At 39.0% G+C, this 18,855-nt stretch overlaps 1 protein-coding gene across 9 annotated transcripts in view; it reads left to right on the top strand.

Annotated features, from left to right (window-relative positions):
- The window catches only part of ARHGAP12 (Rho GTPase activating protein 12), a 118,148-nt gene that overhangs the window by 49,221 nt on the left and 50,072 nt on the right, over window positions 1-18,855 (top strand). For 8 of the 9 annotated variants that reach the window (XM_070381883.1, XM_070381881.1, XM_070381875.1 and 5 more), the window contains 2 exons: window positions 11,294-11,557; window positions 18,106-18,246. In XM_070381883.1, the coding sequence (XP_070237984.1) occupies window positions 11,294-11,557; window positions 18,106-18,246 (405 nt within the window). The remainder of the gene's footprint in view (window positions 1-11,293; window positions 11,558-18,105; window positions 18,247-18,855) is intronic. The other variant, XM_070381884.1, reaches the window with a different exon arrangement.

Below are 18,855 nucleotides of genomic sequence, written 5' to 3'. Positions count from 1 at the left end.
AGGACCATTTGGAAAAGATGAAGAAATGGGACTTGTACTCATTCAGCCAAATGATGGTGAGAACCCAAACTGAGGCAGTTGTCTCAGGATAAGAGGGGAAGGAATTCAAGTTAGAGTAGGAGAAAGAGTTGGTGGAAGCTCATGGAGGTAGAGAGAAGAGACGGGGTGACTCTGAGATCTCCCTGTGAGGAGCTCCTGATGGTGTCGTGATCGTCTGAGCCACCAGGGAAGTCCTGTGAAGATAGGAGGACAGTATATTATGGGCAGAGGTTGCGGCCGAGGAGGTGATGAGTGTGGGCTTCTGTGGAGGAGCCATGCTGGTTTTAGACACCACGTCTGCCGTCCAGGGGAAGGAGGTGGGTGTTTGAGAGAGAGTTTGGTTTTACTGAAGCAGTGCTGTCAGTTAAGATGTCCCAGGGAGACTGTAAACAGAGGAGTTGGAAATTAACTTCAGTGCATGGGTTTCATGACATCTTCTTTAGTTCCGTCAAAAGGATTTCCCTTCAGGAGCATCCTGAGGGCTTGCCATGTGCGGGTACTGTGCTCAGCGCTGAAGAGGAAGAGAGAAACCGGGCAGACATTTGTGCCTGGAAGGTGATCCAGCTCCAGAGAGAAAGGCACACGTACCCCTGGGATGACAGTGCAGTGTTGTGAGCTCCGCAACAAGCTGCTGACCAGTAAGGCCCAGGGAGGACGCACGTGAGGGCAACAGGAGCTGATGCTGGAGAGGGGCGGGCTTCATTTCCAAGGGGAGATTTGTCATTTGTTCCTTTTTGGCAAATCCCTTACAACCCCCAGCTGTGCACACACCCCCTTGTGACTGTGTATGTGTGGTCCTTGGGACCCCAGGCTCTTCACTGTGGTATCTGTCAGATCCTGTCCACCCCCCGGTAGGTCCAGAGTTGTGAGTCACAGTGATTTTTGTTGGCCGCGGTTCCTGCAGGTTTGGTGGCACAGGAGTGACTCCATCAGTGTGTTTGTGTGGTTCCCAGAAACCAGCGTCCGTAGGCCTCCCGCTTTCCTGCTCAGGACCTGCCTTGTTATGTCTGTCAGGGAGGAGGCGGAGATGACAGACCTGTGATATGTGAAAGGGGTTTCAGGGTGTTGGCACAGTGATCAGAATGGGGGAGGACAGAAGCCAGGTGACACTTCAGTAGATGAGTGTCAGGCAGCAAGTCCTAGAGAAGTTGAGCGGCCTTGAGTTGCAATAGCTGGAGAACCAGTAAGAAAAATAAATTATCTACCATGAAAATAACATCTGCAAAAGCTTTCCACAGCACTGAACTCACTTAGCTACCAGTTATTGGAAGACTGCATTTCCTTTCCTTGGGTTATGTCAGTTTAAAAACATACGACCGTGTGTACTTGGAAGGTCCCTCCCCACTTCATGGAGTCCCCAGCTTCTTCTGCTTTCCTTAAGGATGCAGTTAACATCTGGTGGGAGCCTTTTCCTGACCATGTCGTACCCTCTTCTCTCTGTTCAGTGCTGCGCTCACCTCCTGCCACTGGAGGCCTTGCCTGCCCATCTCTCTCTTCACTCAGCTACTGACCCTGAGAGGCTGCATCATGTTCGCCTCCTGCCTGGCTCACGTTGTTGCTGTTTAGTCGCTAAGTCGTGCCTGACTCCCTGCGACCCCATGGACTGTGACCCGCCAGGCGCCCTAGTCCATGGAGTTTCCCAAGGGAGAAGACTGGAGTGGGTTGCCATTTCCTTCTCCAGGGGATCTTCCTGACCCAGAGATTGAACCTGCATCTCCTGTGTCTCCTACATTGCCAGATAGATTCTTTACCTGCTGAGCCATCTGGCTCATTATTCATTTTTAAGTGATAGTTAAATAAGTGAGTCACAGAAAATATCAGTATACTGTTGAGAGCCTGAGATCTCAATGCTGACATGCTTTCGTCTCTTCAACTTGCAAGTTTTTGTGTTAAAAAATTATTAAAGGGTAATATATTCCTCCCCCCTCCAAATTTGACTTTTAAGGGAGAAGATTGTCTATTGAAAAGTCAGATTTTTCAGTTTAAAATTGATACAAAGTTTTCAGTTGTGAAACTAAAATTTCACTTCTATTTTAACTGAATATTGGCTTGTTGACAATTTTTTTTTTCTTTTTGTCCTCATTCTGCTAACTGGCCCTAATGTTATTAGCAATTATGGTAAAGCAGAGTTTAAACAGGTAAATTACCGAAGGCAGTAAATGTCATTTTCCACATGAATTAAATAGAATTTAAAAAGTAATTAAAATTCTATTTTGGAGTCTGATGCTTTGGTAAATGTATTTTTCCTCCCATAAATCTAAATATAAAGGTATGATTATAGGTTGCAGGGACTTATACTGATTATTCAGTAATATAAATCAGCATTTATGGTAAGGTAGATATAATACTTAATACTGAAGTGTTAGTACAGAGTAGCATAGCTCTTACTAGTTAAGAAACAAGAGGTATAGCTAATATGTATTCTGTTCTCTAAAATTTATTTTACAAGCAGTTATTGAGCTAATGTCAAAGAGGACAACTTTCAGTATTTTTGCTATTAAAGTAAGGATTTAGGCACAATTGAAGTTTAAAGTTACCTTCTTTGTATGTGGTTCCCCAATTTTTCCTTTCTGTGGATAGTGGGAAGACTGTTTTCATCTGTGTATGGATAAAAGTGGAACAGGCCAGATCTTTTTTTAAATACCAAATTGGGTCATGTGCAGAGATACTGGTCCCAGTTCAGTTGTTAATTAATGACAGGTATGACCCATAAAATTAACTTTGTTTCTTTGTTCTCCTTTTGAAGTTTTTTTTTTTTTTTTTGTATGAAAAATCCACTTATTTTTGTTGGTGGCAATCCATGAACAGTTCATGTTTGTTCACTTTAATCGTATAATAAGTTATATATTTGAAAACTGATTTTTCATTCATATATTGGAAGTACTTCTTATTTCCTTTGAATTGTATGCTGAGTAAGAAGTGATTGGTGGTATAGACTTTAAGAATTGTCTTTTAACTTTTTATATATATATATATATATATTATATATGCTGCTAAGTCGCTTCAGTCATGTCTGACTCTGTGCGACCCAATAGACGGCAGCCCATGAGGCTTCCCCGTCCCTGGGATTCTCCAGGCAAGAACACTGGAGTGGGTTGCCATTTCCTTCTCCAATGCATGAAAGTGAAAAGTGAAAGTGAAGTCACTCAGTCGTGTCCGACTCTTAGCGACCCCATGGACTACAGCCCACCAGGCCCTCCGTCCATGGGATTTTCCAGGCAAGAGTACTGGAGTGGGGTGCCATTGCCTTCTCCATATATATATTTTGCTGGCCCAGACAGTAAAGAATCTGCCTGCAATGCAGGAGACCCAGGTTTGATCCCTGGGTTGGGAAGATGCCCTGGAGAATGGAATGGCAACCCACTTCAGTATTCTTACCCAGAGAATTCCATGGACAGAGGATCCTGGTGGGCTACCTACAGTCCTTGGGGTCCCAGAGAGTTGGACACAGTTGAGTGACTAACACTTTCACTTTTTTCATAGTTCAAGCATATTGGACCAGGGAACTGGTTTGCCATAAGTCCATTTAGAAAGATTGAGTATCTTCTGAACAATAGTGCACATAAAAATCACAAAGCATACTTAAAATTAGAGATTCTCCCCCCCCCCCGCCCCCGCACCCCCCACCCACCCGCCAAACACTTTTTTCCTTTCCCTCCCTTCTTAGTTTTTTCTTTTTCCCGTCACTACCATGTGTTTGGAGCTGATGTGATGAGTCTGTGTATAAACTCACTATAACTTTTTTTTGGCCCTGCTGCACGGCATGTGGGATCTTAGTTCTCTGACTAGAGATAGAATCTGTGCCCCTGCATTGGAAGCATGAAGTCTTAATCCCTGGATTACCAGGGAATTCCCAAGAAAACCAATTTTTTAAAATTGTAACTTTTGAATTTTTTCCTCCAATTTTATTGAGATATTGTTAACATATGGTACTGTATATGTTTAAGGGTATATATTATAATGATTTGGTTTACATACATCATGAGGTGATTATCACAGTAAGTTTAGTGAACATCCATCTTCTCATACAGATACAAAATTAAACAAATAGAAGAAAATTGGTTTTTTGTGATGAGAACTTAGAATTTACTCTCTTTCATATAAAACATGCAGCACTATTATATTTATCATGTTGTACAGTGCATTCCTAGTACTTCTTTATCTTACAGCTTTTGACCACCTTCATCCAATTTCCTCTGCCTCTGGCAGCCACAAATCTGATCTCTTTCACTGAGTTTGTTTGTTTGAAGTGTAATTGACCTACAACAATTCATTAGGTCCTGTTACACAACATACTGACTTAGTATTTCTGTCTTTTCTTTCCTTGTGACTTTCTGGCTGTCTTTGTTGCTGTGTTTGAATTCTTTTCTCTTTTCTATGTGTACTATTGTAGATTTTTGGTTTTGTGGTTACCGTGAAGTTTATATCTGTCTGTCTGTAAATGATTATTTCAAGTTGCTGATCTCTAAACACATTTTAACAACCCTGCATTTTTACTCCCCACTCTACCACATTTACTGTTTTTGACATCATATTTTACACCTTTTCCTGTTTTGTATCACTTATTGTGAATATAGATGGTTTTACTACTTTTGTCTTTTAACTTTCCTATGAGGTTGATTTACTTCCTTTCCTGGATATTTGCCTTTACCTTTCATAATTTTCATGTTTCTGGTTGTAACCTTTTTTGCTTAAGAGAAGTCCCTTTAACATTTCTTCTAAAGCTGATTTGGTACTGAACTCTTCCCTTTTGCTTGTCTGTAAAAGTTTCAATCTCTGCATTAGATCTGAGTGAAAGCCTTGTCAGAGACCCATAATGTTTATTAACTTTTTTTTTCTTCATACTTTAAAATTTTAAGTTGGAAGTGAAATGCACATTTCTATTTTGCTTTTCTGATTAACCTCATAAAAATTTTTTTGTCGTATTCAGAAACCATTAACATTTCATTGCTTTTATGGTATTGCCTCGTATGTTAGGTCATTATTTACTTAACCTTCTGTTGTTGGACATTTAGATTGTGTCTCATTTATTTCTGATAAATAACATTGGAATAAACATCTTTGCAGGAAATTTTTTTCTATGTGTAGATTTTTTTATCTCCCCTTTTTCCTGAAAATATTTTTAAAAGCTTTTGAAACATACTGTCAAAATGTTTTCCAGAAGGATTCAGCTGGCTAAAATCACCAGCAATAAACTGGAGTTAACATTCATCTTCACCAGCATTATGTTCATTTAAAAACCCATACCCATAGTTTTGGTTCACCAGGAAAAAATGGTATGTAATTATGGAACCATCCCTTGTTGTAGTCAGTACATGTTTTGTGTACATGTAAGCATAAATTTGGTACTTCATTCTAAGTATTTTTTCTACCAAGAATTTAAATTTTCAAGAGTTCTTGAGGAAACTTGTTAGTGATCAATGAGTGGTAGTTCCCTTGAATTTTTCTGTCGTTTAAACAGTTGGTAATAAACAGGGACAGTGTCTTTTTTGCCACGATCGGAATATTAAAAACACTGAGCCCTCTTCTGTTCTCTTTCTATACATTTTGGAAATTGAAGGTTTAAGTTGATCTTAAGTTTGTACTCAATCGTTCAGTCGTGTCCAACTCTTTGAGACCCTATGGGCTGTAGCCCACCAGGCTCCTCTGTCAGTAGGATTTGCAGGCAAGAGTACTGGAGTGGGTTGTCATTTCCTTCTTCAGGTCTAAGTTTGGAGTTAGTTTGTTAGAAAAACAAAGTTTTTATTTCTGCTGAAACTATTTGTAACAGCAAATGAACGACATTTCAAATGAACATCTGTCCAAACATTTAGTGGTAAATTAGAGTGTGAAATATTGAAGTTTTACCATTTGTCCATTGTCAATAAACCTCTTCTAATTGTGTGATCTACTTAGATTGCTGTTACATCTCTTGATTTCAGACATAACTCTTGTCTCTGTTTCTTGGTTTATCAGGTTTGAAGATTCTCTGATTTAAAAAAATTGGGGTCTATACTTTTCTCCTTTTCCTTTCTCCTCAATGTTTGATATTTATGTATTTTCTTTCTTTCTTTAAAAATATTTATTTTTGTTTAATTATTATTTATTTGGTTGTGCCAGGTCTTAATTTTGACATGTGGGGTCTTTTAGTTGTGGTGTGTAAACTCTTCAGTTGTGGCATGTGGCACCTAGTTCCCTGACCAGGATTTGAACCCAGACCCCCTGCATTGGGAGTGCAGAGTCTTAGCCACTTGAACTACCAGGGAACCCCAATTTATATGTTTTCATTTCTTGTATTATTTCATTTGTTACCTTAAGTGGTAATTGTGAGCCTGTATCTCTGTTGTGTTACTAAGATTCCTAGACTCTTGGTTTCCCCTTGAGTTCTGGAAACTGCCTCCAAGCGGAAGTGCTGGGGGGCGGTTGGTGCTTGTCCTTCGTTTCTTCTCTTAGGGATCGTAGTTCTGAGCTGCTTGTTCTGTGGTATAAGGCCTGAAAATACTCGTTTCCTATATTTTATTTACTTTTCTAGTTGTTCATGGCAGGAACATAATTTTGGATCCTCCTGGCTGGAAGCTGGTGTCTTTTAATGGCTTCTTAACTCCTGAATCTAGTGTTTGCTTCATGGCCCTTGTATTGAAGTCTTCAGAGGGAAGCTAGTTCCTTTTCTTTTTAAATACCATCTTTTCCTGTGAGGCTGCCTATTTCTGACTTTCTGTTTCCTTTACTGGATCCTCCTACTTTGCTTGGTACCTTATTAATTGCATCGGTAATTGTAATATTACCACCAAAAGTCACCTTTGCCAGACCCCATGCTAACTTGATACCTGTGTTTTCATTTTAATTCATAAAGCAACTGCTTAGTATTCTCTAGGGGTCTGTGTTACCCCTTCTTTCCTTCTGTGTATTCTCAAGTTTGGGGCCCCATCTGTTTGCTGATGACTTTTATATTTTTAGCACTGATTTCTGTACTGAGCTCTCAATCTGTCTACCTGATAGTCTGAGCATTTCCACCCAGACTTTTAAAAGGAGTACTGACCTACTGCAGTGTAAGTGGAACTCCTCTGTCTTTCTGTGTCCTATTCTTCATCTCAGTGTTATTTAACCCATGGTTAAACACACACCAAAAAACAAGCTTCCCACAGACAGACATACACTCTGCACGTTAATTTGACTTTCTAATCTCTTCTTGCACCTAGCCCTGCTTCTCCATTCCTGCTCTCCTTGTGTCGTTGCAGTTCTCATCTTCGGTCTGTTACTGACCTCCTAACTCATCGCTGCCTCTAGTTGTGTTCATCTAAAATCTGCAGTATTTCTAAATTTTAAATCAGAATGTGCTTCCTGGCTTAACTTGTCCAGTAATTCCTTAAATGCTGCTGGGTGACATCTGCCTTTGAACACAACACACAAATCTCCTTGTTAGACGTTCGCTTCTCTTACATCTTTCTTGTGTTGTTCCTATCACCTGCCCTCTCAGGCGGCATCCTCCCCGACCACACCATGCTTTTTTTTATATGTTTGTTCTTGCGGCTTCCTGTATCCACAGCTTTGACTTGGCTAATACTTCCGTGTTCATTTTTGAGGCTTATTCCCTTGTTTCCAGGCCTGTTCATTTTTTGCTCCCACACTCTCCCACGTGTAGCTCTAACAGTATGTCTGTTATGCATTTAAAGGATCTTTGTTTCACTTTCTTTTACTATATTAGAGGTCCTAGAAGACAAGACATTTTAAAACTCATATTTGTAACCTTTGCACTGCGGAATGCTTGACTGTCAGTCCACTTTTAGATAGTTCCTGTCTTAAATGACGACATGATTATCCATCCTTTTCCCTAATAGAAATGTGGATGTTTTCCTGGTCACCTATCTTTATCACATGTAACCAGCTCCGAGTTTCTCAGTTCTGCTTTTACTGGGGTATATGTGTTTGCATTCTTTTGTTCACTTGTTTGTTCACTTGTTCATTCAGTAAATTTCCCTCAGGGCTACTGCCTGTAAGACTGTGAACTAACTATAATGCATGCCAAACATTGCATTGAATTTGTAGAATTTATAGATTAATTTTTGGAGGAGTAACATGTAAGTATTAATATAATTTTGGGTACCTGAGGAAAGTTTTATAAGTATTCCTCTTTTTTTTTTTTAAAGCTTACTTGTAAGTGTTTTAACACTTCTCTTAGTGTAGATGAGATTTTAAAAATTCTGTTGTATTTTCTAATTTGTCATTGTTCATCTGTTGGGAACTGACCAAATGATCATCTTATCTGGCCAACTTACTCACCTTCTTGGTACTTTTCATAGGCTTAGGTTTTCAAATATTGGTTACATCAGTGACAAATATCAGGGTTGTTTTCCTTCGAGTACTTAGGAGTTCACTTTTTTTTTTGCATCTTAGTACATTTCCTATCTTAGTACATTTGTTGAATAAAAACAGTGATATTTGGCATCCTGGAATTATTCTGGACTTTAATGAAAATGCTACTTTCTTAGCAGTACCTTGCTGAGTATGATGTTTATTTTGAATAATTTGTAGTCATTTTAAGGAGGCATCACCTGTTCACTTGCTAAGAGTTTTATCCTTAATCCATGTTGAATTTTATCAGTAACTTGGTTGGCATCGGTGGTGATCAAGTCAATATATTAATGTAAAGAATTACAGTAATAGATTTTCTGAAGACAGATCCTCAACATTTCTGCTTTTTCCTGATTTATTTAATGCAGTGCTAGATTTGAATGCTAATGGTTTATTGAGTATATTTTCATTTCCATTTGTAAGTAAGATTGGTTTATACTTTTATTTCACTTAGTTCTCTGCTTTTGTTTCAGAATTATGCTAGCATTATAAACTTTTTAAAGCATTTCACTTTTTTTAGATTGGAAAAACTGAAGTGTCTAAATAGAAGTTAGTTAATTAGTTATTTCTTAAAGCTGTAGTAGCATGTGTTGTAAAATCATTTAGAAAATGGCTATTTCTTGGCATCTTTATTTCCCCAAGTTTAGTAAAGTACCAGGGGCAAAGAGCTTCTTTAACTCTTGTTGAATTCTCTAGGTAAGTTCCTAGGAAATGATTTACTATGTAGAATTGTTTGTTATATTAACAGAGTTTGTTTTAGTCAGAGAAGCATTGTTACCCTGGCTAATTCAACAGGATATGAAATTAGTCTGGAAATGAAATACATGGAAATCTGTCTTCATGGATAGATTTTCTTCATAGAAAGATACTGTTTGGTGATAGTCTAAATTCAGAGCTGACCTTTATAGGAAAATGGTCTCATTAGTATCACTTAATAGAGTATTTGCATAATTACCATGTGTAAAAAGACCAAAGGTAACCATTTTATAAATGTATTCATGTCTTGGGTTATTTTTACTATTTTCTTTTTTTTAAAGCTTATTCTGTGATTTAGAGTCATTATAATTAATTTATAAGTAAATGATATTTTAGAAGTTAAAAAGCTTTAATTTCAATAAAATTGATTTGGTGTATACATTCACATTTCCCCCTTTTAAAAAAATTCAGTGTTTTCAGATATTCATAAAACTCTGGTATATTGTAGAAGTAATGGGACATCTGAGTGGTTCTCAGATTAATATAGCAAAGCAGTGGTTCTCAACCAGGGGCATTGATGTCCCCATAGAACATTTGGCCGCATCTGGAGACTCTTTAATGGTCACGGTGGGAAGAAACCGCTGTCATTGAGTAGGTGGAGGCCGGAGGTGCTAGTGGACATAATGTACTGCACAGGATAGCCCCCTATAAAAAAGGATCTGTCCCCAAATGTTAGTGATGCCAAGGCTGAGAAACTCTGTTGTAAAAAGAAGCTAATATACACAAACACCCAACATAAAAATGTGTTCTTAGATGTGTGCTTATTCTTTCAGCATCTATAACTGTTAGTACAGTTTGCTGCTGCTGCTGCTGCTAAGTTGCTTCAGTCGTGTCCGACTCTGTGCAACCCCATAGATGGCAGCCCACCAGGCTCCCCTGTCCCTGGGATTCTCCAGGCAAGAACACAGGAATGGGTTGCCATTTCCTTTTCCAATGCGTGAAAGTGAAAGTGAAGTCGCTCAGTGTGTCCGACTCTTAGTGACCTCATGGACTACAGCCTACCAGGCTCCTCCATCCATGGGATTTTCCAGGCAAGAGTACTGGAGTGGGGTACCATTGCCTTCTCCGTAGTACAGTTTACAAGGTCCTTATGCAAAGTGTGTGAAGAGTATTCTGCTCTTGACTGACATCTAGTGAGACATTTACAAATAAATGTAAAACTGAAAGTTGAAATTAAATAAGCGTGTAAATCAGAGTTACAGCTAGTTGTTTTTTCTGCTCTTAGGAATTTCACATATAAATAAACTAAGAAGAGAGTAAAGATTTGTTTAGGGCTACTGAGAAACAGGCTTCCCAGGTGGCTCAGTGGTAAAGAATCCGCCTGCCAATGCAGGAGATACAAGAAACGCAGGTTGGATCCCTGAGTTGGGAACATTAGTTGGAAAAAGGAAATAGCAACCCAGTCCAATATTCTTGCCTGAAAAATCCCATGGACAGAGGAACCTTGCAAGCTACAGTCCATAAGGTCAAAAAGAGCCGGGCACAACTGAGCGACTGAGCACACACACGCACACACGCACACACACACACTGAGAAATTATAACTGGGAAGGAGTAGTATGTGGTAAATTCTTGGCTGAAGTACTACTATATCTCCTTTATCTTTTACTTATATTCTTGATTTAATATTAGAGCTTAGGATATAAAATTTTTTTATAGTTTTCTGAGTAAGTGCTGACTTCTGTGTAAGACGTTTTGTATTTTAAAAATTGCTTTAAAATTGTGGAGTTTTAGAGCCAGTGGAGACCTAAGTGGTTTAATCCAATTTCTTCACTTACAGAGATTAAACAGTTCTGTTTCATAGAGATGAAGCGATCTAGTCTGTGGTTTTGCAGCTTGTCAGGCCAGATCTTAAACTGGAGCCCGCCGCTCCCAGCTGCTAGTTGAGTGTGCTCTCAGGGTGAGGGGCAGTAACTAAGTACACTCTGGGTTCTTCTGAAAGCTTTTATGTTTGTTTTTCAAACTATGAATATTAAAACTGTTAAATTCTTATTTTTTCAAACTATGAACGTTAAAACTTAAATTCTCATTTCCTTTAATATATATACACACCTCCATATATGTTTTAAAATGAATTTGCATTTATGTTTATAAATCTCATGTTTTATTTAATTTTTATTTATAAGCATTATACATGTGTAAACATGGGTATTTCAAATCTTTCATAGGCAACGACACCTCCAAATCAAGGGCGACCTGATTCTCCTGTCTACGCTAACCTGCAAGAACTGAAGATATCCCAGTCGGCTCTTCCCCCGCTCCCCGGAAGCCCAGCAATTCAGATTAATGGAGAATGGGAAACTCATAAAGATAGTTCAGGGCGTTGTTATTACTATAACAGAGGTACACAGGAAAGAACTTGGAAACCCCCTCGTTGGACTCGAGATACGAACACAAGCAAAGGAGATTCCCAGAGTCCAGGGGATCAAGAGGTATGAGGAGCTAGGGGGTCAACCAGTGAGTTACGGAGCTTTTTCTCTTTTCGTTCCTCAGAGAAGTAAATAGGTTTGCTTCTAACCTTTGAAATCTCTAAGATACTAAATCTTCTTTCCAAGTTTTATCATATTACTGCTTGTTGCTTCCTAGTGTGTAGATAGTAGACGGCAGCTAGCCCTGTGGCATGCTTACTTGTCTAGAGTTAACTGGATTAATGTTGCCTATTACCCTTGGTTTCCCTCACATGCTAGAAGATACTAATCCAGTCATTGTCATTGCCAAAACAGTTACGATTTTTTAGAAAAAGAAGGGAAGAAAATATGTGATGTGATTTAGCCAAACAAAAACCCAGTTATTTGATGCTTTTCTTTATGATTTGATGGGACTGGCAAGATACTTCTCAGTTTTTGTTAGAGGTACAAGATCACTTTTTATGTCTGTGTAGGGGAAATAAGTATAATACAAGTCCTTTGCTACAGGCTGAACATCCTCTAAGTCTGACAGTTCACTCTAAAAACATTATTTCTTGATTGGCTGGTTGTTTTCTGTTTTTTTGGCCATGCCATGTAGCTTGTGGAATCTTAGTTCCCCTACCAGGGATCGAATCTGTGCGCCTGCAGTGGAAGTGTGGATCTTAACCACTGAACTACCAGGGAAGTCCCTAAAATCGTCATTTTCTCTGACAAGTGTCCATTACCATTTCCCCAACCTTGGTTTCATAGACACACACACAGACACACATACTCAGTGCAACACACACACACACCCCTGGAGGGCGGTGCAACACACACACACACACACACACACACACACACACACCTACCCACCCATCCACACACACACACCCACCCCCCCATACACACACACACCCACCCACCCACCCCTCTACACACACACATACCCACACACACCCACACACACCCACACCCCCTCTATCCCCTGATCCCCCCGGGCTGGGACTGCAGATGTGCAGAGAAGCCTGGGTAGGATGGATGGCACGGAGTTACATCCCGCTGTATGGTAGACGGCAGCGCCTGCACACACACAGGACTCCTGCTCTTAGAGCAGCTGACTTGTACAGCAGAAACAGAACTCCAGCTAGGTAGGAGCTGGAGGAATCAGGCAACACATCCTGTGTAAGGCAGAGTCTAAGAGCTTTGTATAGTTAATAACCCCTCCTCTTGTCCTATTTTTCAGTTGGTTATTTATAGCTATGCTTTGGTGGTAGCTTGTATTAATACTTTCAGAGTTGAGGAATGAGGTAGAGGGTTAGTGAGAAATTGTTCATGCGTTACTATAATAAGAAAAGTGTTAGGGAAGTGATTTGAATTTGTGTGTCTAGAAAGATTTGAAAGTAAGTTGTCCTGCGTGTCCATAATAAAGTCTTATCATTTGGAAGAATTAGGGAAATGGCTAAATTATAGAATAAAGGGATTTAAAGTATACACGGAAACTTGAATAATAGCCTTTCTTAGGTTTCTGTTACGCTTCAGAGACTAGATGGGAGTGATCTGTAAATTGCAGTCTGAGCTCACACCTCTACTCTCTGCACATATTGTGTAAAAATAGATGTTTCCAGAGTGGCCAGGGCACACCTTCCAGTAACTTCTTGAGAAAGGTTGCATATGGAGGTAAAACAGACCGTGTGTGTGAAAATGTTGACACTGTATTCTCACATTTACTTGAGAGTTTGCCTGAGAGCAGAATTCTAGGTTGGAGATCATTTTTTCTCACAATTGCGAGGCATTTTGAACTTGACTTTATGGTGATCTTGGTCAACTGCATGTTGGATGTCTCCAGTGTTGAAACCATGAGGTCTTCCCTTTCAGACTGACCAGTCTGCAGAAGTCAGAACACTGGCCAGTAAGAGCTGCCCAGGGTGTTGGTAGCAGCATTTATTTCACACACAGCCCATTAGTCTCCCCTCTTTCTGTCTGGTACCCGTGTTCCAGTTGTGCCTGTTGTTTCCCAGCTCAGAATTTCTCTTGAGAGGGAATCAGTCCCTGTGCTTCTGCTGCAGGAACGGAGGGTGCACACTGGTGGCCCGGCATGAGAAGGGGATCCTGGCTATCTCAGTCCTCAGTTTAGTACCTCGGTTCCAGGAGGAACCCGAGCCATTTGAAGACGTTGCTGTGTAAACTTGGTGGATTTCATCTTTCCTCCTCAGTGCCACCCCAACCCCCACCCGTTTAGATTCTGCTTGCTTTGTGGATAATTTAGGTTTTTGTTCATCTGCTTCTCAGCCTCCAGAGTTCTATGGCTCTTGTGTCTTTCTGTGTTCTCCCTGTTCTTGGGGGTTCAGATCTTTTTGAGCTTATTTCAGTACTGTTACCTTATTGGGGTTCAAGTGGGAGCAAGCTTCTCTTTCATTCTAACTCACAAGCTTGTTATTTTAGTGGTTGCCCTAGAACAGTGGTTCTCACCTAGGGCAGTTTTGTCTGCAGGGAACATTAGGCAGTGTCTGGGGATGTTCTGAGTTGTTACAGCTCAGGAAGGGTTACCAGTGTCTCGTGGGTAGAGGCCAGAGAAACTATTGTGCATCCTGTGATTCACAGGACAGCTCCCACCATGAGGAATAATCTGGCCCTGACTGTCTGTGCTGCTGCTGCTAAGAACGCTACCTTAGAAGCTGTAACCAGCGTATGTGTCAGCGTCTACAATTAATCAGCATCTGCTTGCTCCTTGAAACCCTCCAAGAACTCTTTAAGTGCTGTGGGGCTCTTTGTTGTTGTTTATTTCCATTTTCTAGTCCCCTTTGCCCCCCACGACTGTGGTACATTTGTTGTTTAGTGACTAATTCATGTCCAGCTCTTTGGTGATCCCATGGACAGTAGCCCACTAAGCTCCTCTGTCCATGGGTTTTTCTCTCGGCAAGAATACTGGAGTAGGTTGCCATTTCCTTCTTCAGGGGATCTTCCCAGCCCAGGGATTAAACCCATGCCTCCTGCTTGGCAGGTGGGTTCTTTACCACTGAGCCACCAGGGAATCCCCACTGTTGTACATGGGGGCTTAAAATTAATCCTCATATTTACCACTTTCTTTTTGAGATTTCTTAGGCAGATTACATTCTCTTGAATAATTTTTTTACTGCCTTAAGTACATATCCATACCTTTAAGTTTCCTTGGTGAGCCTCCATTAGTGATAGAGTCTTGGTTTTCATTTGCCTGGAAATTTATTTTTCATTATTTTTCAAGACTGTCTTTACTGGTACACATTTCTAAGGTGATTGTTTGCTTTTTGTTTTTTTCCCAGTTCCTTGAGACTTACTCTCATGTTTTCAGGCTTCTGTTATTAATATGCACAATTCAGTCTATAGGTCTCTTCTTGCAGGAGGCTTTGAGGACCTTGTGCCTGTAATTTCACTGTGATGTGATTAGGTGAAGTTATCTTTTTTTATTTCCTGCCCAGGCTTTGTTGGGAATCCCAAATTTAAGGAGTTTCTACCTTTGATTAGCTCTGGAAAATTCCTGTATATCTATATGCATTATCTATATACAGCTCCTGTCTCATTTTCTCTTTCCTCTCATTTTGGGACTTTGATTAGATAAATGTTTAATCTGCTTACTCCGTTAGTCCTGTTTCTGGATTTCCGTTATACTTAACATTTTATTGCTGTCCCTCTCCGTGCTTTGTCTTCAGTCATTTTCAAGTTAGGCTCCTGTTTGCTGTTTCTCTCTTCATCGTGTGTGTTTATGTGATATTAAACCAACCCTTGAACTTAAAAGAAGTGTTATTTTTAATTTGTTTGGGGGAGCTACCCATGTTACTAGTTTGAAAATTGTGAAACATACAGAAAAGTGGAAAGAATAGCACCTTGAGCCCCTGTATACTCGGCACCCTTCATCTGGTGTACAAGTTGTTACCACTTCACCACATTTGCCTGGTTTCTTTCTTCTTTACTGGACTGGGTCTTCGTTGCTTCACACGGGCTTTCTCTAGTTGCGGTGAGCAGGGGCTACTGTCTAGTTGCGGTGTGCAGGCTTCTCACTGCGGTGGCTTCTCTGCGGAGCTTGGACTCTAGGGCGCGTGGACTTCAAGAGTTGCACACATTTCTTTCTACCTCCTTTCACCCTTCTATCTCCACTAATTATTTTAATCTGAATCATTTGTCCAGACAATGTAATGTTTTATTCTCTAAGTATAAGGACTTTTTCCAGTAAAACAAATTGAAAACATTGAAAAATGCATTTATCACATCCAAGAAATTTAATATCTGAATATTATTTAATACAAAGTTAATATTCAGTGTTTCTCACTGGTTAGTTAATATCCTTTATGTTTTTTATTCCTGCAGTAAAGGATCCAGTGAATGATCGTATATTGCATTTATTTGTCATATTTTTCTTGGATCTTATTTTCTACTTTATTTTTGATAATTTCAGTATATAAAGGCTTTAAGAGTCTGAATATGCTGTTTTTCTGCTGACTCTCACTCATGCTGTTTGATTCATGTCGTGTGTGTATGTTTTAATGTGAGATGATAGTTGTTGGAAATCATAGATAACAAATCTTAAATGCTGACTTCGAAAGTTTCCTTCTGAGAGGCTATCCTTGTGTTTCTCTCATGTGCCTGGGGAAACTAGTATCCTATGAACATTTGAAACTAAATTTTCAGTTTTAGTTTCCCTAGGCCACCTAGGTAGTAGTAATTTGAATGCATAAAGACTGGCTTGTTGGATTCTCCCCTGATTTCCCCCAATTATTCCTGTGATTTTCCTAGTATGCAGTAGAGAGACAAGATTTGTTTCTGGTTTACCCTATAATCTGCAGGTATAATTCTTTGGGGTCCCCTGTCTTTATTGTGGGACTCCCTGCCTTACATTGTCCCGAGTCCTGTTCCCCAGCATGTCTGCATGGTCTTGAAAACTAATGTTTTAGCTCAAGGTTTGGCAAATGCCTTCTCAGAGAATGCTGCCTTTTTATTCTCCTTACCGATCTGGATTCATGCTTCCAGTTAAGTTTTGTTCCTGAGTGTTTCTTAACCTCTTGCTCCTTGATGGTTTTGGAAAAAATTGTGATGTAATATGATGTGACATTTGTATATATTGCCAAAATGATCACAATAAACCTAGTTAGTATCTGTCACCATACATAGTTGCAGAATTTTTTTTTCTGGGAATGAGAACTTTTAAGATCTACTCTTTTATTAGCAAATTTCAAACGTGCAATGTTGTATTATTAACTCTGTAACCATGCTGTAGACTCCATCCTCAGGACTTAATTTGTTTTGTCACTAGGAGTCTGTACCTTCTGACCCTCTTCGCCCATTGCCCATGTCTCTGTCAACCACCAGTCTGTTCTCTGTGCCTGTGAGCTTGCTTGTTTTGTTTGTTTCCACATTCCACATGTGAGTGAGATTGCTGGGTATTTGTCTTTCTTCTGCAAGTTATTTCATTTAACATACTGGCCTCAAAATCTATCTGTGTTGTCCCAAATAACTAAATTTCTTTTTTTTTTTAATGGCTGAATAATATTCTCCATACAGATTGCCTTTTATTCTGTTTCTAAAAGATTCTTATTGTACCTCTCTGATATTAGCTTATGTTTTAAGTGGTCTCAATTGGATTAAAATAATCCTGATTTTTCAGGATTCAGTTAGGTTTTCCATTTTTTTTAACCACTGCTATTACAGAACATGTACAACTCACTCCATTCAAGACTTCTCTAAAGTTGTCTTTGTCAGTTTTTATGAACATGTTACTGACATTAGGATGTTTGTTACTTGTACACATCTGAGTGTTTCAGACCAAATACGATGGTAGAAAATTTGATCTGTTGAGTAGATGTAATTGTAGAAACTGTTTTACCTGAATGTGACCCTGGAAGGGTCATTTGCAGAATTAGCCCAGTAAATATTACACTGAATTTCTTAATTTTTCGGTGTTATGTTTGAATTCATTCAATTTTTTTTCTTTTAAAGTATAGTTTTGAATAGTTTTTAACAAGCATTTGTGTTGAGTGAGTCAGGAAAACTTTATGATCAATTAGAAAATAAAATACAGAGTTACAGAGCTAGTGTCTTTTCCTCCCCTCTCCCATCCCACACACTTTAAAAAAATTAGCTCAAGATATATTTAGTAAGCACTTTCTATTGGGTGTTTGGCTAGGAACTTGCAATTAATAGGTGAAATGTTCAAGTATCTCAGTCTAATGAAGAGCCCTCACCTCCTACTTTGCTTACATATAAATGTGCATACATACATTTGCTCTGTCCCCATCATTTTTTAACCTGATTTCAGTTGAAAGTAGCACAACGTAGAAGGTAGCATTTTTATCTCTCAGTCTGAAAACATTGTTTTTAGTTTCATTATAGTGAATATTTGTAGGCTTGCATTAATGCAACATAATAACTTATTAATTTCCCCTGCACCACTTACAATGTACCATTAAAAAGACTAAACAATTTGTTTTGAAAATTAAATACTTGAATATATTCAAGATCTTTTAGTATGTATAGCCAAATAAAGTCAATTGCTTAGATTTTCAACTGCTGTATATATATATTCAAAGAAGAACAATCCTTATGTTTCTGACTATTTGTAGCTTTTTTCATCAGAAGAAAACTACCACAGCATTTGTCACAGCCAGTCAGATAGTCAGTGTGGTTCTCCTCCAAGGGGTTGGTCAGAAGAGTTGGATGAACGTGGGCATACCTTATATACCAGTGACTATACTAATGAAAAGGTACATTCTTTTTTTCTCATCTAGTTTTCTTGGCAGATTCCTCTCATAAAATTGTTGTGTACTGAAGCTCTAGTAGTATTTTAAAAACTCATGAAAATATTTTCTTGTAATTCTGTAGTCCTGTCAGCTGACAGTCTGAAAACTCAGTGTAACTACTGATTCATGGTTTTAAACTGCTTCCAGTTATCATAATTTTTGTGGTGTCAACCTGTTTAAGACAGAATCTTTTTAAGAGTTAGACCCGTTGAGTGTCATTCTGTTTATGCCTCTTCAATAAACATATTTCTTTGTGTTTTTCTTGGCAAATAGTTTTTTGGGAATAGTTTTCTCAACATGTCATAATAATCCCCCTCACTTCCTACATTGCTATTTCTTTTATAACCAAGTTATGTAAAACAAAAACCATGAATCTAGTGCTTTATGATTAATTAATTAGTGTGAGAATACTTGCTGTAATTTTATGTGTTTATCATCAGAGAAGGTAATGGTTGGTTGTGCTAGTTTAAAAAATAAAAGCCTTGTGAATAAATGGAGATAGGTTTTTTCACTCCACATTGTTTCTTTAATTATTTAACACTAGAACACATGAAAACAATAATTTTCATTTAT

This window comes from Bos mutus, chromosome 13 (assembly GCF_027580195.1).
Source record: "Bos mutus isolate GX-2022 chromosome 13, NWIPB_WYAK_1.1, whole genome shotgun sequence".
NCBI lineage: Eukaryota > Metazoa > Chordata > Mammalia > Artiodactyla > Bovidae > Bos > Bos mutus.
This window is presented reverse-complemented; position numbering and strand designations above follow the sequence as displayed.